Source organism: Thalassophryne amazonica, chromosome 6, assembly GCF_902500255.1.
Source record: "Thalassophryne amazonica chromosome 6, fThaAma1.1, whole genome shotgun sequence".
NCBI lineage: Eukaryota > Metazoa > Chordata > Actinopteri > Batrachoidiformes > Batrachoididae > Thalassophryne > Thalassophryne amazonica.
The window spans coordinates 117,543,683-117,566,623 of NC_047108.1; the positions used below are offsets into that span (position 1 = coordinate 117,543,683).

The window sequence follows — 22,941 nt, forward strand, 5'->3', positions numbered from 1 at the left end:
TTAAATTCAGTAGTGGGCACAGTTCAGCTAATCCGATAACTGATAATTATCAAAGCTAATGTTTCTGCTCGCGGATTAGCTTTTCAGATAACTTTTAAGACCATCAGAGGGCCATGATAAAACGAGGTAGAGGAAACCGGCCCGGAAGAAGCGCCGGGTCCTCATCTGGAGCCAGGTCAGTGAGCACCTGGTGGCTGGGCTTGACACGGAGCCCGATCGGGCACAGCCCGAAAAAGCAACGTGGACTTTCCATCTCCACCCTGTGGGCTCACCACCTGCAGGGGGAACTGCTGGTGTCGGGTGCGCTTTCCTTTGGGTGGCAGTGAAAGTCGAGTGCCTTGACGGACCAGACCCGGGTGGCAGGGGCTAGCTCTGGGGTGTGGAACGTCACCACACTGTGGGGGAAGGAGCCGGGGCTTGGGTGGGAGGTAGAGCAATACCAGTTAGATCTGGTGGGTCTTGCTTCCACGCACAGCCTCGGCTCTGGAACCACTCTCCTTGATAGGGGTTGGACCTCATTCTTCTCTGGAGTTACCCGGGGGTGAGGCGTCGGGCGAGTGTGGGGATACTCACGAGTCCCCGGCTGAGCGCTGCTATGTTGGAGTTTACTCAGGTAGACAAGAGGGTCGCCTCTCTGCTTCTTCAGGTGGCGGGGGGGGGGGGGGGGGGGACTCTGACTGTTGTTTGTGCATATTCACCGAACAGCATTTTGGAGTATTCTGCCTTTTTGGAGTCCCTGAATGGAGTCCTGTATGGGGGCTCCGGTGGGGGACTCCACTGTTCTGCTGGGGGACTTCAATGCACACGTGGGCAATGACAGAGACACCTGGAGAGTGTGATTGGGAGGAAAACCTCCCTGATCTAAACCTGAATTGTCATTTGTTATTGGACTTCTTTGCTAGTCAGGAACTGTCCATAACGAACACCATGTTCGAACACAAGGATGCTCATAACTGGGAACGTCTGGAGGAGCCCACTGTCCGACAGAGCTTCAACTCACACCTCCGGCAGAGCTTCTCCAGCATCCCTGTGGAGGTTGGGGGCATTGAACCAGAATTGGCAATGTTCAAAGCTTCCATTTCTGAAGCTGCAGCAGGGAGTTGTGGCCTGAAGGTCTTAGGTGCCTCGAGGGACGGCAACCCTCGGACACCGTGGTGGACACCGGTGGTCAAGGAAGCCGTCCGACTGAAGAAGGAGTCCTTCTGGGATATGTTATGTCAGAGGACTCCAGAGGCAGTTGCAAGGTACCGACAGGCCCGAAGGGCAGCAGGCTATCCTGTGTGGGAGGCAAAACAGCAGGTGTGGGAGGATTTCAGAGTAATCATGGAGAAGGACTTTCGGTTGGCACCAAGGTGCTTCTGCCGGACCATGAGGCACCTCAGGAGGAGAAAACGGGGAACCATCCAAGATGTCTATAAGGATGGGACTCTGTTGACCTCAACTGAGGATGCAATCTGGTGCTGGAAGGAACACTTTGAGGAACTCCTGCATCAGACCATAGCGCCCTCTATAGTAGGGGCAGAGCTGGAAGTTGATGGAGTATTTTCATAAATTTCCCTGGTGGAAGTCAATGAGGTATTCAAACAAGTCCACAGTGGCAAGGCCCCGGGGGTTGATAAGAACCGTCCAGAAATGCTGACGGCTCTGGGTGTGGAGGGATTGTCTTGGATGAGACGTCTCTTCAATTGCATTGAGGTCTGAGACAGTGCCTAAGGAGTGGCAAACTGAGGTGGTTGTCCCCATATTTAAAAAGGGGGACCAGAAAGTGTGTGCCAATTACAGGGGCATCACACTACTCAGCCTTCCTGGTAAAGTCTTCTCCAGGGTGCTGGAAAGGAGGGTTCGGTCGATAATTGAACCTCAGATTGAAGAGGAACAATGCACGTTCCGTCCTGGTCGTGGAACAACCGAGCAGCTCTTTACTCTCACAAGGATCCTGGAGGGTGCCTGGGAGTATGCCCACCCAGTATACATCTGTTTTGTGGACTTGGAGAGGGCGTATTATCGGGTATCCCAGGAAATATTGTGGGAGGTGCTGCGGGAGTATGGGGTGAGGGGTCCCTTCTCAGGGCCATCCAATCTCTGTACTCGCAAATTGAGAGCTGTGTTTGGTTGCTCGGCAGTAAGTTGGATTCGTTACAGGTGGAGGTTGGCCTCCGCCAGGACTGCACCTTGTCACCAATCCTGTTTGTGATATTCATGGACAGGATATTGAGGCATAGATCGGTTCGCAGCCAAGTGTGAAGCGGCTAGGATGAGGATCAGCACCTCTAAATCTGAGGCCATGGTTTTCACCTGGAAACCGATGGATTGCCTACTCCGGGTAGGGAATATGGCCTTGCCCCAAGTGAAGGAGTTCAAATACCTTGGGGTATTGTTCACAAGTGAGGGGACGATGGAGCGTGAGATTGGCCGGAGAATCGGCGCAGCAGGGGCAGTATTGCATTCACTCCACCGTACTGTTGTGACGAAAAGGCAGCTGACCCGAAAGGCGAGGCTCTCAATCTACTGGTCAATCTTCGTTCCTACTCTCACCTATGGTCATGAGTGTTGGGTCATGGCCGAAAGAACTAGATTGCGGGTACAAGCAGCCGAAATGGGCTTCCTCAGGAGGGTGGCTGGTGTCTCCCGTAGGGCCCTGTCACACTGGCGTTTAGGAGGATTTGTGGATGGAATGCGCACAAAAGTGGCCCACATCCGCCAAACAGCCGCAATAACCATGTAACATTCCTGTATGAGTTGGCCGCCATCCGAACACGTCCGTGATCATCCGCAGAGGCACGGATGTCCGCAGCCAAGTTTTTAGAGCGGCTCAAAAATCCTGCTGCGGATGAGATCAGCATCACTGCCTGAACACATACTGAAGACATACGCAGGACATACACAACCAACGCGCCGCATATCCCCTGTCATCCGCTGATATCCGCAACCGACAACCGGGACGTCACCTTTGCTTCTGTTCCCTGTTATATCCGCTTTTCTTCCTCATGTATTCGCTGATTCACCTTTGTCACATTTGTCATTTCCACCCACCTTTTTTGCGGACGCTCAGCTTTTGTCTCCTCATTTCATGCGCAAATCCTCCTAAACGCCAGTGGGACAGGGCCCTTAGAGATATGGTGAAAAGTTCGGTCATCCGTGGGGAGCTCGGAGTAGAGTCGCAGCTCTGTAGCATTGAAAGGAGCCAGCTGAGGTGGTTTGGGCATCTGGTAAGGATGCCTCCTGGGCGCCTCCCAACGGAGGTGCTCCAAGGCACGTTCATCTGGGAGGAGACCCTGGGGAAGACCCAGGAGTAGGTGGAGAGATTATATCTCCACAATGGCCTGGGAACGCCTCGGGATCCCCCAGTCAGAGGTGGTCAATGTGGACTGGGAAAGGGAAGTCTGGGGCCCCATGCTAGAGCTGTTGCCCCCGCGACCCGAACCCGGAAAAGCGGTTGAAGATGAGTGAGCAAGCAATGTTTAACGATCAAAAACATTTATAAACCCTAAAATCAAACATTTTAGTCCATCTGTTGTGTGTTTGTGGCTGTCGTTTGCTGATGATGTCATAATTAAGCACAAAACGTGATTGGCCGGTCGACGCAGGGAACATTGTGGGTAGTGTAGTCAAGTTCACTTTGGACGTTACACTGAGTGTTACTGTCCGCTCAATGCAGAAACAAAACGGACTAATTTTAACATTATTTTATGTTTCTTTGTGGCTGATGGCATAATTTAATCGCCAAGACTCGGTGGGAGATAGGAGATCTCACGGCGCAGCTGTGTTACACAGGGACTTCTCTTAGACACCATTTTGGATAAGAAGGCTTTATGTGGATTATTTCTTCAGAATTTAGTGACAGTTTAGACCATTTTGGATAATCTCAGGACAATTATTTTTTCAGATGAATCCCACTGAAACTAACAGGTAAGAATTTATATTTACTACGTATCTTTTACTCTGCCAATTAATGCATTAATAGACGCATTTCAGTTGTTTAAGTCGCAGGGCTGAAAGCGTGTGAATAAAGCAGCAGCTTTTAGCTCGTAAATGATGGTGTATATACAAGTAATACAGAGATAAACTGTGACTTCTAATACTGTGTTTTACTGCTTTTGAAAGATGATGACAGTGTTTGGGGTTTTATTTTTTATTCATTCTTTTTATGTGCGATCTTTTTGTGTTTGTGATACTTGAGTTTACCCAGGAGCCCCTGCGGCACTTAAAGTGAAACTGGTTTATCAGAAGCCGACAGTGTAATCTGATGTGGGCATGTCCGAATCAATACTAAATGTTATCGGTTATCTGTAATAAAGATACATTTTTTAGCAGTTTATCGGTTTAGCGTCATAAAAGATAACTTTTCAGTTATCGGATTAATAGTTATCAAAGGTAACTTTTTGGTTTGCTGTGCCCACCACTGCTTAAATCAAAGCAACAAAGTCTTCTAAAATATAAACTGAATCCACAGCTTCTCAAAAATAAGCCACAAATATAAAAATTCTGAACCAGGTTTCAAAGTGTTCTTGAACAGTATTTCAAGTATGCCATCATACATTTGTAGCACACAAAATCTCTGGTACAATCACCAGCCACACATTCCATTTATACTGAAAAGGAAAAAAAAAACATGAAAAAGTATGACTTTACATGATTTAAACAAGTACACCACAATTTTCTCATGTATCTCAATTAGATACATGAGGAAATTATGTCAGCTGAACACATTATGATAAAGTACAACTGATGTACATATTTAAATCATGTAAATACAGCAGATTTTTTTTTTCTTTACAGTGTATTCTTGAATTTTGGTTCCACTTTAAATCACATCACATCTTCAACCACTTATCCGGGATCAGGTCACGGGGGGTTCCACCTTAAATTTTGTATGTGGAGTTTGCATGTTCCCCTTGTGTTTGTGTGGGTTCCCTCCCTCCCTCTGGCTGCTCTATCTTCCTCGCACATCCACTTCCACATCCACTTCCTCAACACATGCAGGTTAGGTGGATTGGAAACTTTAAAATGTCCGTAGGCGTGCATGCAGGTGTGAATGTGTTTGTCTATATGTGGCGCTGTGACAGACTAGCTCCCTGTCCAGGGTGTACCCCACCTCATGCCCTGTGACTGCTGGGATAGGCTCCAGCCCCCCGTGATCCGATCTTGTATACAGTGAGGAAAATAAGTATTTCAACACCCTGTGATTTTGCAAGTTCTCCCACTTCGAAATCATGGAGGGGTCTGAAATTTTCATCTTAGGTGCATGTCCACTGTGAGAGACATAATCTAAAAAAAAATAAATAAATCTGGAAATCACAATGTATGATTTTTTTAATAATTTATTTGTATGTTACTGCTGAAAATAAGTATTTGAACACCTGTGAAAATCAATGTTAATATTTGGTACAGTAGCCTTTGTTTGAAATTACAGAGGTCAAACGTTTCCTGTAGTTTTTCACCAGGTTTGCACACACACTGCAGCAGGGATTTTGGTCCAGTCTTCCATACAAATCTTCTCTAAATCTTTCAGGTTTGGAGTTTCAGCTCCCTGCAAAGATTTTCTATTGAGTTCAGGTCTGGAGACTGGCCAGGCCACTCCAGGACCTTGAAATGCTTCTTACGTTTGGGGTCATTGTCATGCTGGAAGAACCAGCCATGACCCATCTTCAATGCTCTTACTGAGGGAAGGAGGTTGTTTGCAAAAATCTCGCAATACATGACCCCATCCATCCTCCCTTCAATACGGTGCAGTTGTCCTGTCCCCTTTGCAGAAGAGCACCCCCAGAGTATGATGTTTCCACCCCCATGCTTCACAGTTGGGGTGGTTTTCTTGGGGTTGTTCTCATCCTCTAAACATGGTAAGTGGAGTTGATTCCAAAAAGCTCTATTCTGGTCTCATCTGACCACATGACCTTCTCCTATGCCTCCTCTGGATCATGCAGATGGGCACTGGTGAACTTCAAATGGGCCTGGACATGTGCTGGCTTGAGCAGGGGGCCCTTGCTGCCCTGCAGGATTTTAAACCATGACAGCATCATGTGTTACTAATGTAATCTTTGTGACTGTGGTCCCAGCTCTCTTCAGGTCATTGACCAGGTCCTCCTGTGTAGTTCTGAGCTTTCTCAGAATCATCCTTACCCCACAAAGTGAGATCTTGCATGGAATCCCAGACTGAGGGAGATTGACAGTCATCTTGTGTTTCTTCCACTTTCTAATAAATAATCATAACAGTTGTTGTCTTCTACCAAGCTGCTTGCCTGTTGTCCTGTAGTCCATCCCAGCCTGTGCAGGTCTACAGTTTTGTCCCTGGTGTCCTTAGACAGCTCTTTGGTCTTGGCTATGGTGGACAGGTTGGAGTGTGATTGATTGAGTGTGTGAACAGGTGTCTTTTATACAGGTAACAAGTTCAAACAGGTGCAATTAATACAAGTAAAGAGTGCAGAAAAAGAGGGCTTCTTAAAGAAAAATTAACAGGTCTGTGTGAGTCAGAATTCTTGCTGGTTGGTAGGTGTTCACATACTTATTTGCAGCAGTAACATACAAATACATTATTAAAAAAATCATACATTGTGATTTCTGGATTTTTTTTTTTTTTTTAGATTATGTCTCTCACAGTGGACATGCACCTAAGATGAAAATTTCAGACCCCTCCATGATTTCTAAGTGGGAGAACTTGCAAAATCGCAGGGTGTTCAAATACTTATTTTCCTCAATGCAAGTGGTTGAAGATGAGTGTGTGAGTATGTACACAATGGGCATGTTACTTCCCATAATTGCTACCTGAAATTAAAGCAAAAAAGTCTTCCAAATTATAAGCAGAATTCACAGATTGTAGAAAATAAGCCACAAATATCAAAATTCTGAGACAGCTTTCAAAACGTTACTGAACAGTGTATTAAGTATGTCATCACTAATTTGCAGCACATATAAAACCCTTTGGCACCATCCTCAGCCGCACATTCTATCTACAAGGGGGAAAAAAAAATTAAGCGTGACTTGACATGATGTAAATATACATTGTGTGTCCAGCCTACATCAACTGATGTGCATATTAATATCTAGCAAAATCTAACAGACTTTCTTTTCAGTGTATTCAATCTGTCTTTAATCTGATTCTATTTTAAAGGTGTGTTGTATATTTCAACCCATATGCTGTATTTCCGTACTTTGGGCACTATGGGATTGCCATCTTAAATTATTAGCTGATGCTGACATGAAGACCATGTATGTTGCTGCACAATATGTACACAACATGCACGGCGATCAGGCAAACTAGGCAGGCAAAAATCAGATGTTCGCTAAAAAAAACTTCCTTTGCACAACTGTATCTAGAAAGGCGCTGCAATACCCTTGTTGCAGGCAAAGCTTCCAATGAAAAGAGGCACTTGAGGGAGTTGAGATGTTTGAGTAACCTGCTTGACGCCTCCCTTTGGAGGCAGCAATGTCAAATTGGAAACAGACCCAGGGGCACACTCAGAACACAGTGACAAGATTAAGTATGCCATCTGGGCTGGGATCGCCTTGGCATGCCCCAGGGGAAGCTGGCGTGTGGCTGGTGAGAGCAATATCTGGGCCACCTGCTACCACTGCAACCTAGCATCAGATATGACAGTGGACAATGGATACATGGTTAAAATTACATGGATGATGAAGTCAATCATAGTCATTATCTGCATGTTCTGTGCTAGCCAAGGTGCTTCTTCCATGAGTTCTGCAATAGCACGATAGCATTCATTCAGCTCATTCAACCTCAGTTCCACATGACAGTGACGAGGGTTGAATTACTGTGAAATTAGGTCACATGCAAATGCCACAGCAAGAGAAGGCGTTTCGTGGTTTAAACTACTACAAGATGCACTCACTACTGAAGATTACCACCTAACTAATAAACGCTACAGTTTTCTGCATACAAGACATATATATCAAACTATGACATACTATTACTTTGAGAAAGGTCTGTCTGCACTTTGGCAGATTCCCACCCAATGTGTCCTTAAAGGTTTTTTTTTTTTTCAAAAGTCAAGGTCAGTGGTGTAAAGGTCAAACATTCGTCTATCTGTCCATCAGTTCCTCTATTCCCCCAAAGGTGCTTTGACCACTTTCCACAAAAGTTGATAAGTGGTTGATGGTCAGCCCTGGAATTACCCTTAAAGGGTTTGCTTTTGAAAAATATCAAGGCCATTCATGTCAAAGGTCAAAATTAGATATCTCTCTCTCTCGCTCACACACACACACACACACACACACACACACACACACACACACACACACACACACACACACACACACACACACACACACACACACACACACACACATACAGTAGTGTTCAGAATAATAGTAGTGCTATGTGACTAAAAAGATTAATCCAGGTTTTGAGTATATTTCTTATTGTTACATGGGAAACAAGGTACCAGTAGATTCAGTAGATTCTCACAAATCCAACAAGACCAAGCATTCATGATATGCACACTCTTAAGGCTATGAAATTGGGCTATTAGTAAAAAAAGTAGAAAAGGGGGTGTTCACAATAAAGTAGCATCTGCTGTTGATGCTACAAACTCAAAGCTATTATGTTCAAACTGCTTTTTTAGCAATCCTGTGAATTACTAAGCTAGTATTTAGTTGTATAACCACAGTTTTCCATGATTTCTTCACATCTGCGAGGCATTAATTTTGTTGGTTTGGAACCAAGATTTTGCTCATTTACTAGTGTGCTTGGGAACTCAGCCACATGGGGTGTGCAGCCAGTACATTCTCAGTGCCAGTCCCAAGCCCGGATAAATGAGGAGGGTTGCGTCAGGAAGGGCATCCGGCGTAAAACAAGCCAACCCAACTATGCAGACTCAGAATCGAATTCCCGTACCGGATCGGTCGCGGCCCGGGTTAACAACATCCGCCACCGGTGCTATTGCCCAACAGGGTGCCGGTGGAAATTGGGCTACTGCTGGGCGAAGATGACAAAGAAGAGGAGGAAAACGTTGCCACGAACAGCGGGAGAAGAAGAAAACTAGAAGGGTGGAAATGAGAGTGGGGACTTTGAATGTTGATAGTATGACTGGTAAAGGGAGAGAGCTGGCTGATATGATGGAGAGGAGAAAGGTAGACATATTGTGTGTGCATGAGACCAAGTGGAAGGGAAGTAAGAGCAGGAGCATCGGCGGTGGGTGCAAGTTGTTGTACCATGGTGAGGACAGGAAGAGAAATGGTGTTGGGGTCATTTTAAAGGAAGAGTATGTTAAAAGTGTGTTGGAGGTTAAGCGAGTGTCTGACAGGGTGATGAGTGTGAAGTTGGAAATTGAAGGGGTGATGATGAATATCATCAGTGCATATGCCCCACAGGTAGGTTGTGAGATGAAGGAGAAAGAAGATTTCTGGAGTGTGTTAGATGAGGTGGTGGAGAGTGTGCCCAAGCATGACAGAGTGGTGATAGGAGCAGACTTCAATGGGCATGTTGGTGAAGGGAACAGAGGTGATGAGGAAGTAATGGGTAGATATGGTATCAAGGATAGGAATGGGGAAGGACAGATGGTAGTTGATTTTGCAAAAAGGATGGAAATGGCTGTGGTGAATACCTACTTTAAGAAAAGGGAGGAGCACAGGGTAACATATAACTATAACTCAACATATAACATATAACTCAAAATACAGGCTGTTACCTGATGGATGAGTCTAAATTTTGATCTTACCTACGACTCTGAGCTCAGAATTGGTGACGAGTCGGCCGTGCTTATTCTCCGCCACGCACTGGTACATGCCGATGTCAGCCAGAGTCAAGCTGCTGATGGTCAGCACGCCGTTAGTCACCTGAACTCTGTCCTGTTGGAGAAACACACAAGCATACGCACATCCATGAAGACACACTCACCTCACCTGATCTAACACGTGTCGATGATGTAAAGCTAATAACCATTAGGTTTACAGCCCATGAGATCAGCCTCTCTTTTAAAGCCACAATGTGGATGATTTAGTGGTGTTTACTTGGATAAATTCAATGCATCATAAGTGCATAATTACCTGCAACAACCAATTAATATGTTTTCATGAGCTTAGAATGATCCCTTCATTGATACGCAGAGCAGGCCCCCTTCTTGAAGGCTGCCATATTGCTCTACATACTGATACAGCATCCCAAAAGGGAAAAACTTACTCCGCCACTTGTATTTTGCAGTCCAGTTAAAATATTAAAGAAAAAGAAAAGAAATCAGTGGTTGCTCCCCTTAATAATGTCTACCAGTTGCTAATGCAGGATAACAAGTTTAAGAACCCTCATTTTGTGAAATGTGGGATCATACGTATTGTCCTAAGAGAAGCCAAGGGAGAATGAATGAAGTGAAACAAAATCATGACTGTCAATGGCAAAATGCAATCTGCAACATCACCAGTAGAGGACACTAAAACTTTAACACTGTAGCTTTAATATTAGTGTATGCATCTTAAAGTACTTACTGACTTTTTAAGGGAGGTTGGCTCTCTTGATAATCAATATCTGTTCAAATACTGGTTCTTTGTTTAAATTTGTCCCATGTCCAAGTTCATGCTTAGAGCAAAACTCCATGATTCAGGAAAGCAAAATTTAACAATCAATTGCCAAGTTTCTTTTTCTTTTTTACTTATAGAGCTACCAAATTATTTTCATCTAGGATGATTTCAGCTACATTAAATACATTTTTTTTTCACAAAAAAAAAAAAAACAAACAAACAAAAAAATGGTGCTGTACACTTTAAAGTAGCTCTATGGAAAAGATTTTGGGAAAAAAAAAACAGTGACAGATTTGACATTTTTTAGATCTTGATGGAGGTATGCCATGCAGTGACAACCTGGTCTCACGGCAAGTAGCACGAAATATACATTAATCTATTGGTTCGTGATATTGTGACTCATTTTCGTCACGGCAAATTCATTCTCATTCATTCCGTTATGGCTGCACGAAATTAAAAGTGAAGCGGGGGTGGTTATGGTTAGGGTGGGGGAGGGTAAGATTAGGTTATGGTTAAGGTTAGGGTTGGGGGTGGGAGTAGGGTTAGGAATAGTGAGTTAAAAAAGCTCCATCATGAAAATTTGACTCATTATGTCACGGGAGCACGAAGAAAAAAAAAAAAAAACGTGAGACTGGGCTGGCAGTGACCACTGATTCCCAGCTTTCTTGAAAAAAAAAAAAATCATATTTAAAATTAAAATTACTTAAAATTTAAACATTTAAACATGCAATATTATAGCCACAGATTTTTTTTTTTTTTTCAAAAAAGGTAATGCTTTTTTTGTGAAAATACAGAACATTCAAGTTTTGTATGTAGACCTGTGTTGGACTCAGTGCACTTAAATCCATATCTGAGCCTTCCTAATTCTTTATTTAATAATTACTACATCACATTTGTATCAAATATTATGAAGCTTTTCTCCCAACTGTTAGACATTTCTGAATAAATATACACAGCAGCACTCACAGTAAACACTCTGGACTGTGCCGGAGCACACTTCACCCTCAATGTCCAGTTTTTTTTTTTTTACTATTGTGAGTGCTCTGGGCTGTGGCTGTGGACAGCGCTCTGGCACGTCTGTGGCGTGTCTCTGGCCTGACTTGCAGAGGTGGTCAGTAGCATGGTCCACCTGCGTTCGGGTGTGGCCACGTGTAGTGCGAACACAAACAACTCCAGAACACAGAACTTGGATGCAACTGTCCAATTTGTCTACTACTAATATTATTATTATTACTACTTGGATAATACAGTCTTCAATTTAATCCAACAACAATTGGGTTAAAAACAGGTCTGGTTTCTTACCTTATTGATGAATGGAAATTATGGTCAGCAACTCTCTATCCATCCATCCATCCATGCATTTTCTATACCCACTTGCTCAAATTAAGGATCAGGGGGCTGGAGCCTATCCCAGCAGTCATAGGGCATGAGGCGGGGTACACCCTGGACAGATGCCAGTCTGTTGCAGGACAGTCAGCAACCAAAGGCTCAAATATTTAAACTTTTATCTCAAGCATGGAAGTGCATAATGACACTGTTCGTCTTTTGGTCACTTGCTTTGTTATGCTCATAACGTGCACTGCAATAACCACAGTTGCATGCAAATAAAAAATAAAATCCAAAGTTAGTGGGGTAAGACACATTTCTTTTATACCTGTGGTGTAACAGCTCTACTTTGGGCACAAGAAGTGCACACATCTGCAGACCTCAACCACATAAAAAAAAAGCATAAAGTTGCTTTAATACTGTGCCAGAAACTTTTGTAATAACTGTAAAGCAGAGCAAAGTGAAGTCACTTTCACCCCCCCCCCCCCCCCCCCCAAAAAAAAACAAAAAAAAACAGCACTTAATGGATGCACCTCCGCTGCCATATAACTGTATGAGACACACTGGAACAGAAACTCCATCATTAACAAAACTCATATACAACTACGTATCTTCATTAAGAAATCTTGTAAACAGTCCAATTAGTGCCACAGCAGAGCCACATACTACGTGCTAATATGAGAATACAGCTTAAAACCGCTTTGAGGCAGGTAATTAGGTCTATATATGGACAGTTTAAGTACTACGAAGCCAACTGTGCTCATTCTGATTAATGGCCTGATCTAATTCAACTTTTAGCCACACTTTTTCTCTCCTCAGGGGAGGTGATAATTGAAACACTCCTAATTTTCTGTAGTTTTAATAGGCCCGTAGTGATGAGATATAACCCCCCTCTGGTTAACATAGCATTTGGAGACATTATCAAACAGGGGCTGGAACAAAACCCCAGCGGAACAAGAAAAAAGTCCTCTGCAGGACCTGAGGCTCCTTGGTGCCTGCACGTATCCCTGAATTCTACAGTAATTGTGCAAAACATTTGACTAATTCAGTCCAAAACTGAACCACTTATCCTCAATTAACACACAACCCTTTCACCATGATAATCCATATTGTCTCCAATCTGTCCAACTGTTGTGACCTTGAGCTTGACCTTTGATGGTAACCCAGGTTTCAAGGTCATGCAACACATAGGAAGATGGTAAATGGGCTGAACTGCATTTAGCGCTTTTCCATCTGCATCAGAAGCCCATATCGCTTTACAATTAAGCCTCACATTCACCCACTGACACAGACACACTCACACACCGACGTCAGGGTGCTGCCATGCAAGGTGCTCACTACACACCAGGAGCAACCAGGGGATTAAGAACCTTGCCCAAGGGCCCTTAGTGAATTTCAGGTTTGGTTGGTTTTTGAACAGAGGATCTTCTGGTCTGAACCCCAAAGCTTAACCACGAGACCATCACCTCCCCTAATATTATATATGACTTTATATTGTTGTTCACTAGCACCCTCAGGTGAAACTTTAACCAATTTCTTGGAACAACCATGCCAAATATCTGCTACGAAATCTCCACTGATCCCAAATTTTGGGCTTCTCAAAATTGCATCACTTTTTACTTGACTGACCCTCAGTCATTTCACCACTTTCAGCCCAAATTGAATCAAAACTCCACCTGCTGGTGTAATAAGAACAATAACTGCAATGTAGTAAATTAATGATTGAAATTAATCTACAACTCTTTCAAACACTGATTAATCGGTTTGAGGGTATCAAAATCCAACCTCTTGTCTGCATCATGAACCCTGGGCAACAGATCATCTAGGGGACTGCCTGCTGGGGTGAAACATGCTGTGGACTTTGTGTGGCCAGTGGCCTCTATGATAACCACGAAAACCCAACAAAAACCTCAAACACAAGACAGCTAATGGGACTCTGGTGAAAAAAGAAGCACTCAATGGCGGATCAGGCAGAGGAGGTGATGGCTTGTGAAGGTGGATGAAGGCTGCAGCAGGACCTCAGTCTGTGATTGTCTGGGATTTCCCAGACATCAGACCAGGCTAAAGGATCTGTCAAGTCCATGTTTGTCGGAGTGTAACGACATTCCGTCATTAAACAAACCCAGACACAGGCATCACTAGACTGAACCTGGATGTGCCGGCCGGGAATCGATCAAGTAGCAAGGAAGTTTCTTTATTCAGCTTCTTAAATGTGAATGTTTTTGATTTATTTTACTTCTATCTGACATTAAAAACATCTGTGGCAAAACAAGACTCTTGAAGGCATCATCTTGGACCTTGGACAACATTGATTGACATTTTTCACCTTTTTCTTTGACATTTTGCAGACCTAATAACTACAGTATATAATCGATTGATTAATCTATTATCAAAATAAAATTAGTTGTAGCAGTGAGAATAACAGGTAAGAGTGCCTAATTTTGAGAAATAAAATTAGTTCAATAACTTTTGCTATGTTTTTCACAGAACCAATAAATTCAATACTGTCACAGTGCAGTTCTGTTTATAATTCCCATCTAGAATCAGAGAAGATGCCCAATTTCTGTTGTGTGACACATTAGTTAAGCCATGCCAAGAGTAAACTTAATAGGTTCCTCTCTTCCTGCTGCTCTATTTGACCTTTACAGGCGCTGGCACTGCTTTCTCATCCCTTTTTATAGTTGTGCCCATTTATGTGTGGCGGTGCTCATTCTCTGTACCCTTGATCTTTCCCATTGAGTGTCGCTGGTCTTTTGAATGCGATGGACAAAAACGGTCCTGCCACACACACTCGACGTGTCGTCCGGCATCATTAGTGCACCGCCACTTGAAAAGAGAAGGACCGTCCCTCAATGTCAGTCAGTGACTCTACTGAAGACCTTCAAACAGGAGCGTGATGGGTGCACGGCTGACCTGGCATGAATGCCGACGCCAGAGGGGGTCCTGAGCACGGATGGATGGATGGAGTTGTTTCCAAATGGACAAACTAAGTCCTGGCCGGATGGTTTTGTGGTTTTGAGTAGACAAATGATAGTTCATTTTACACATGAGCCCAGAGGGATGGGAGAAATGAAAGACATCAGTGTAAGTGCACGCTGCGCTGCCCATTAAAAGAAAAAAAAAAGCTCAGAGAGTTAGCGATGCCGCCATCTAACTCTCTTCATCACTGGGACAAACGGTGGCATTCGCCTGCTTTACGGCCGTCATTAATTATGCACGACTCTTCTGATAACACACACTTTCAAGTGGTGCTTTGAAAAGGAAAGTTATAAACCCTCTGCTGTACGTCGGCGCTGCAGCGACTCCACTCCTGATAGCGGGAGGTGTGTCGCCGCGATAACAAGAGTAACTCCTCGCTCCTGACTTTGGAGGTCGAAGGCAGGGAAATCTTAAAAAAAAAAAAAAAAACACCCTTGTGGATGTGAGTAAAAAAAAGGTGGGGGAGGTGCGGAGAGTGGAAAAATACAAGCGTGAGTGGGTCCTTGTTTCACTGGGGTGACATTTTGAAGTGACAGCCCTCCTCTGTGCCATTTAATTCCCTTGGAGGAGACCCAAAATGAGGCAAAGAGAAGAAAAAATTGGAGGGGGAAAAAGCTTGAGAGAGAGAAGCTGCAAAGAGAGAGAAGAGCGAAACTGAGACAAAGAGCAAGTGAGCGAGAGACAGAGAGAGAGAGAGAGAGAGAGAGAGAGAGAGAGAGCTGATCCATTCTAATGAGGAATAACAAATGTCCCCCTTGGCCTTCGTCTCCTTCTCTTCTCTACATCGCTGACCTTTGGGTTTGGAAATTGATTTACTGCTGCCGCCGTTGACGGTGGCATTTTGAAAATGGTAACACCCCACCCTCATTATATCACCACATGCACAGAGAATACACCGCCTTGGCCTCCAGCCAACGGGATTTTCACAATGTTATTTACAAATCAATACCAGAGATGAGCAGGTGGAGCCATAAGGCTTTTCCTGTGGTTAAACGATGTGCGGCAAAAAAGGAGAATGTGACCTTTGTCAGCTCTCCAAAATTAAAATAACAGACACCAAGGAGTGAGAGAAAGGAAACACGGGCGACGTCGACCATATTTGTGTGACGTTCGATCGTATTATACCAGCGTTGGCTACCTGTTCCCACGAGGGCAGAGTTGAAGGTTCAGTTGTTCATGCACAAAATTCTAAATGGTTGTGCGCCCACTTATCTGGTTCTGCAGGTGAAGCCATATGTGCCGCCATATAGACTGTGATCTCAGGAGGTCGGTCTGTTTTGTGCTCTGAGAGTTTAGAAGAAAAGTTTTGTGAATCGCGCACCAGTGTTGTGAAACACCAGATAAGGAGTCGAGTTCTGTGAGGATATAATATGACCACAGTCCAGTTGCGCACACACACCTGCCTAAAAAAACAAACGCACACACACACACACACACACACACACACACACACACACACACACACACACACACACACCACACACACACACACACACACACACACACACACACACACACACACACACACACACACAAATAGGTGAAACTTTTTACAATAAAAAAATGTATTATCAGAATGTAATATTTACATTATGAAACCCATGGCCTTTAGTTTCAGACAAAGCAGCAGGTGCCGGTCCCTCATCTTGTCCAAGCAACAACGAGGATGTTAGTGAATATGAGCTTATGGAGCCACTTTACAAGCAAATGATTTAACTACAATGTAATTGAATTTTAGTAACCTTTACAACATTTTTTTTTCCTGTTTTGTGTATTTGTTTTTTTTGTTGGGCTAATATTAGGATTACCTAATAAGTGGCGTGTTTTTGTATTTGCAGGAACTGAGGGACAGATAGAAGATGATGATGATGATACAAACTATACAATATTACAGAGAATTACAGAGTATACAGAATAAGAATAGGGCTATTATGGTATGTATGTGGAGAGTTTATAATCTGAAGATTAAGAAATATCAGTAATTACCTTCTTTTTTTCAAATACAGGGTTACAAATGATGTCATTTTTATTATGACATTATTTTATATTACCTCATAAGACAGTACTGTAATTCCTTAAATTACAAGTTGTAGGTTAAGGAAGTAATAATCTGAAAGTCTGTTTGTTATTAATATGTACTGAGTTTACTGAATGACTGACTATAAGATTAATAATCTGTTCTTTAATGTTTTGATTGTAGAATATTGTATTATGTATTTTTTTTTTCCTTCACAAAGGGAATTACACAGTGTTAAGCCATGAATTACACTTACTTTTATTTAATTACTTATTTTGGAAAATTGTGTTAAATTAGATATTTTTCTGTAACTGCAGATCTTATGTCCATAACCCTAATCCTAATTTGTAGTCAAGTTAACATTGGGGTATATGTCTGATGAAATGCACCAGAATGGACCAAATTGCACCATTTTTCTGGAAAATAGTGCAATTTGGTCCCCCAGACCACCCAACTCAAAATGCTCCTCCAACTTTAAAAAGGATTCTGACTCCCAGGTGTGAGCTAAGGTGTATATATATATATATATATATATATATATATATATATATATATATATATTTATTTATTCTTCTATAAATTACTAATATTTATGTTCAAGAAAAGAAGGCATTGAGCCACCAACTACTGTTTCAAACCAGCCACATAACAGCCTTTTAAGATCATTATGGTGATTACGAACCACCCTTAACGACTACTTCTACTCCTAAATATTCCATTCAACTAGGTAATTAGTTTAAATAAAACATCTAATTTAGGCTTAGACAATTATACTCTCGCATAATTACCTAATGCTCTCCCAACAATTATTTTTTTTCACTCACTTTTTATCTCGCATTAATTGGCCTTACAATTCACCAAATTCATTTCTTCTCAACACTTCTGTGTTTAGAAGCTATAATACTTACATTGTTTATTGCCATAAGCCTCTGAATTTCCAACCAAAATTCCACTATTTTTCCCCCACCCTCATAGTGCTACTAACATTTTCAGCATGTGAAGCAGCTACAGGACTTGTCCAACTTGTAGTTCTATTCACCCTCCCATCTACTGGATGGGAGTGTAAATAGACCAACATATTCAGAACGTGTCAATATAAGCGGATCACAGATCACAGGCATTGTAAAAACCAACACACAAGTTACAGTAACTTTACAGGGGGTGTCAAAATTTTTCGTTTATTTCAGTTTCACAACACTATGTAATTTTAAAGTACCACATTTCGCCACATTGAGATATCCCATAATCCCTTGCACACCAGAGAGTTGCTGCAGTCAAAATAATACTGAGAAACTACATGACGACAATTGCATATGAACATTATATGACCAAAATGTAACTTTTATGCCTTTCATAACATTTTTAACAGACTGCCGCATGAGACCCTGAAAACCTACTAAAACAAAAATTCCAAATGTTCCATGTCTGCTTTGTTTAACCTGCGTGGAACTTCATAAGCACAAACCGAATTTCAACATTTTATATATATTACTCTGGAACAAACAGTGCGGTAAAGGACAATAAGCAGGATGTTAAAGAGCAAACTTCAGTTTCCTCCAGAATGACATGAACATGAAGCGATAGCGGTTCACAGTGATTCCCCACTGTAAATAACGGTGAAACAACCTGAGCTTCTCGCAGGTTTACATAAAACAAACACAATGACATGTATAAACCCAGATCATATATTCACGAGAGTTTTAGGCACAATATACAAAGAGTTTTATTTTGGGATGACTTCAATGTTGCTGTTCGTGTGCAGTACAGCAGTTAATTTGCAGCCTAATCAGACAGTCTCAATGCGAACTCTGAAATTTTGTGACATTTTGCAGGATTTGAATCCTCACACACAAATTACAGTTGGTCTGTTTACACTCGCATTCAGTAGATGGCTGTGTTCACTGCATTTTGATGGGGGGAGGGGGGTGATGAGAGCAGGTCATTTGAATTTTCCCATGATGGCTTTCGGCACGTGTCTGTTTAATGTCAAACCTTCAGAATTCGTGCATTACTTTAAAACTAAAACATATAGCTGATGTTTGCACTTTGTAAAATCGACAGAGGTGATGTTAATTCCAATAACTTGTCCAGAATTAGTTTGTTTAAAATTTTAACTATAAGTCAAAACTGCCTTGCTGTGCATGACTAATTGTGATACGTCTGCAAGACCGTATGGCTGTGAAAATGAATTATCTTTTTTTTTCCTCTCCCGATTTGTTTTCCCCTCTCTGATCACCAGGTTACTTTTGCTGAGAGAAGGCTGATCTTAGACAGAAGTGCTGACCCACTGTTGTTTGTGATTTCTTTCTAATTTATTCAGAAGTATCAGTAGCTGCTAGTGTACTGGAGTCAATACTAAAAGTTATCGATTTAGTTTTTAGCTGTAACTTCTGCTACGTTTTTTTAGGGGTTTATCAGTTTAGCTTTATAAAAGTTAACTTTTCAGTTAGTGGATTAACTGTTATTGAAACTAACTTTTTGGTTTGCTGTGCACAAAGCACTACATACAGTAAATAAATTTATTATGAATTGTTGCACAGATGTGATTTGAGAATAAATATTACAGTTTTGCTGGAGCAAACCTTTTTAAAAGGACAAAATCTGCATTATTAGTGAGCACACTAATTAAAATGCCATCTGATTTTGTAAATGATCGCGGCTATCAGAACAACTTAAGAGAAAGTGCAGCCAAATTCCAACTTAAAATAAAGAAACAAAGCTGCAAGAACCTGGTTTTGGTCTCATTACCGACCCACACTGTGACAGTGAGTCACTGCGGCCGTCCTCTCACTCTCACTCCAGCATCACAACAACACAAAATAAGCTAAATTGCCTAAATGTGAAATGTATTTTGGGCGATGAGACATTTTTCACCCTCCCTGGAGAGACGAGACTTAATGATAAAATTGAGAGCAGCAGATAGGCAAGATTGAGCAGTAAATTGTCACACTCCCTCGCTGATGACAGACACAAAATGGCATCACTTTGGCTTCTTTGAGAAACATATACAAACATCCACACGAACACTATTTAATGCCAAATTTAGTCCCAAGTGAATTCAGCCATTTCAAAGTGACACGCACTTGCCAAGTACGAGTCTTGGAGTCGGAACAATTATGAGCTGCAAAGCAAAATGAATTTAACATACCATGTGACAGCAAACGGCACGTTCTGCACGTTCTGTACATGCACGACTCTGCACACGCACGGCTCTGTGCACGTTCTGCACACGCAAGACTCTGTGAGCATTCTGTACACTCACAACTCCGAACGATATTGTATTTTATCGTCATTTGTCATACAAAAATGCACATTAACCCCACATTATTCTTCACTCACTGATCAGCCAAAAGACAAAATTAAAAAACTATCAACACTCAGCTAATATCAGTTTATTTATCAGAATCACAAGATCAAATTCCTTGTATGTGACAACTTACTTGGCAATAAATTTGATTCTGATTCTGATTATACAGCAAACTGAATATGAAACATTCAAATTTAGATGGTAGTATTTTGAGTAACGTAGACAAAACTAAAAAGGTGCTCAATACAATAACTCTTCAAAGGGAAAAGAAAAACTTTAAGTCAATATCCAAGAACAAGGCATCTAGATGACTCCAATGATCCATTCCTGACAATTAAGTGTTCAAGTTTGCTTGATGACATCAATAGCATCTGACGTTCAATAGCCCCCGGAAGAGCAGAAGTTGATTCAGAAACCTGTATTTCAATATTTCATCATGTTCTGGAGATATTACTAACGTATTTTTGACTATGACCTCTGACTTGACCTTGAGGTTAGACATATGACCTTAACATGACCAGCATTGTGAAAGGACTGTCCACTGAGTGTAACTACTGTGTTTGAATGGAACTGCCCTTTGCATGATGAAGAAACACCACAGACAGACAGACAGGTGTGGCTATTCTTGGGAGTCCGGCGAGGGCGGTTGCATCACCTCCTCTCCTCCTGTTGTTTCTATCTCTGTCATCAACCTTCAAAGTCCTGACTTCACCAGAACTGCATTCGGAATAACCATGGAATTGATCAGCTCATCTCTCAACACTATTGACACAATCTTTTCAACAAGGAAATCAGTGTTGGGAGACCCTGCATACGATACGGTACGATACGATACGATACGATACGATACGATACGATACGATACAATACGATACACTTTACTGTCCCCTCAGGGAAATTTGTCTTGGACTCATGCTAAGTGCCTTTACAAAAGGAAAACAAACAGATACAAGTAAAAACACAACCACATCCATAACAAATTAACATGACAGGAAGTCAGGAGAAACACCATAAGTATTGCACAATTCCAGTTTTAGACATTATTGTTTAGCAATTTGATGGACATGGGGACGAATAAATTTTTGAGTCTATTCAGTCTGCTCCGAGGGACTATATACCTTCTCCCAGAGGGAAGGAGAGTGTACTCTGTGTGAAGGACATTGTTGGGAAAGTGTCAGTACACGGACCCACAACAGGGGGCGCAAATGAACGGACAATGAAGAAAGTCAAATAACAAAGCTTTACTGTTGTGAACACGCACAACAAACACAACAAATTTCAATTTTGGTCACGAGTCGAATTCCAACGGTGTCGTGTGGGCAGGCTCGACGATAGGAGATGTCTGTCCAAGTCGAACCGGAACCACCCGATTTCCTCTGCCACCGAACCCCAGGAATACTGGAGCCGCCAAGTCCCGAACTCCCAGGTGATCACTGCCTCCGCTCGTCGGATCCGGTACTGCTGGCGAGGAACAGAAACAATCAGATTTGGGTGCGGCTGCACCCAACAACTAGTGGGGTGGAAAACACCACCTCCACCTCTACTCAGAAACAACGCTGTAATGTGGGAATAAGAGTACTTATCCGAATACGTCCTTTTCAGTCTTCAGTCGTTTTACACACAAGCAACAATGGATTAATCCGTATGGCTGGCTGAGTTCGTTGCCTCCTTGGTAGAGCGATATCTCTGCAATGAGGTGGAGATGCCGTCCTGCTGATATACCTCCCTGTTGATTGATATCAGCTGTCTCAGGTGATGGGTGACAGCTGTCACCCTGGCTGCTCCTGTGAGGCGGCAGCGCCCTCCGGTGCCTGGAGCCCGCACTCCAGGCAGGGCGCCCTCTGGTGGTGGTGGGCCAGCAGTACCTCCTCTTCAGCGGCCCACACAACAGGACCCCCCCCTCAACGGGCGCCTCCTGGCGCATGACCAGGCTTGTCCGGGTGGCGACGGTAGAAGTCGGCAAGGAGGGCCGGGTCCAGGATGAAGCTCTTCTTCACCCAGGAGCGTTCTTCGGGGCCGTACCCTTCCCAGTCCACCAGATACTGAAAACCCCGGCCCATCCGTCGGACGTCTAGGAGCCGGCGCACAGTTCAAGCCGGCTCGCCGTCGATGATCCGGGCAGGAGGTGGTGCCGGACCCGGAGTGCAGAGGGGTGAGGTGTGATGAGGTTTGATTCTGGAAACATGGAATACGGGATGAATCCGCAGTGAGGCCGGAAGCTGAAGCCTCACTGCGGCGGGATTGATGACCTTGAGGATTTTAAACGGACCAATGTATCGTTCCTGTAGTTTCGGGGAGTCCACTTGTAGGGGAATGTCCTTGGTGGACAACCACACTTCCTGCCCAGGATGATACGTGGGAGCCGGGGTCCGCCGCCGGTCTGCATGGGTCTTCGCCCTCGTCCGGGCCTTCAACAAAGCAGAACGGGCGGCACGCCACACCCGACGGCACTTCCGTAGGTGGGCCTGGACCGAGGGCACACCGACCTCTCCCTCAACCACCGGAAACAACGGGGGCTGATACCCCAAACACACCTCAAAAGGGGAGAGACCGGTGGCTGATGATACTTGACTGTTGTGGGCATACTCGATCCAGGCCAGGTGGGTACTCCAGGACGTCGGGTGCGCGGCTATCACACAACGTAGGGTCTGCTCCATCTCTTGGTTGGCCCGTTCTGCTTGCCCGTTGGTCTGGGGGTGATACCCGGACGAGAGACTGACCGTGGCCCCCAGTTCCCGGCAGAAGCTCCTCCAGACGTGCAAGGAGAACTGGGGACCGCGATCGGAGACGATGTCTGATGGTATCCCATGCAGACGGACGACGTGGTGGACCAGGAGGTCCGCTGTCT

General features: G+C 43.5%; 1 protein-coding gene and 1 long non-coding RNA gene across 2 annotated transcripts in view; one reads left to right on the top strand and one right to left on the bottom strand.

The window, feature by feature from the left end:
* The window catches only part of cntn3a.1 (contactin 3a, tandem duplicate 1), a 439,231-nt gene that overhangs the window by 143,464 nt on the left and 272,826 nt on the right, over positions 1 to 22,941 (bottom strand). Inside the window, exon 10 of the mRNA XM_034173228.1 lies at positions 9,672 to 9,801. Within this exon, the coding sequence (XP_034029119.1) occupies positions 9,672 to 9,801 (130 nt within the window). The remainder of the gene's footprint in view (positions 1 to 9,671; positions 9,802 to 22,941) is intronic.
* LOC117512976 lies at positions 11 to 17,625 on the top strand. The gene is made up of 3 exons (XR_004561428.1): positions 11 to 21; positions 9,244 to 9,246; positions 17,514 to 17,625. It is a non-coding gene; the product is annotated as an uncharacterized LOC117512976 (long non-coding RNA).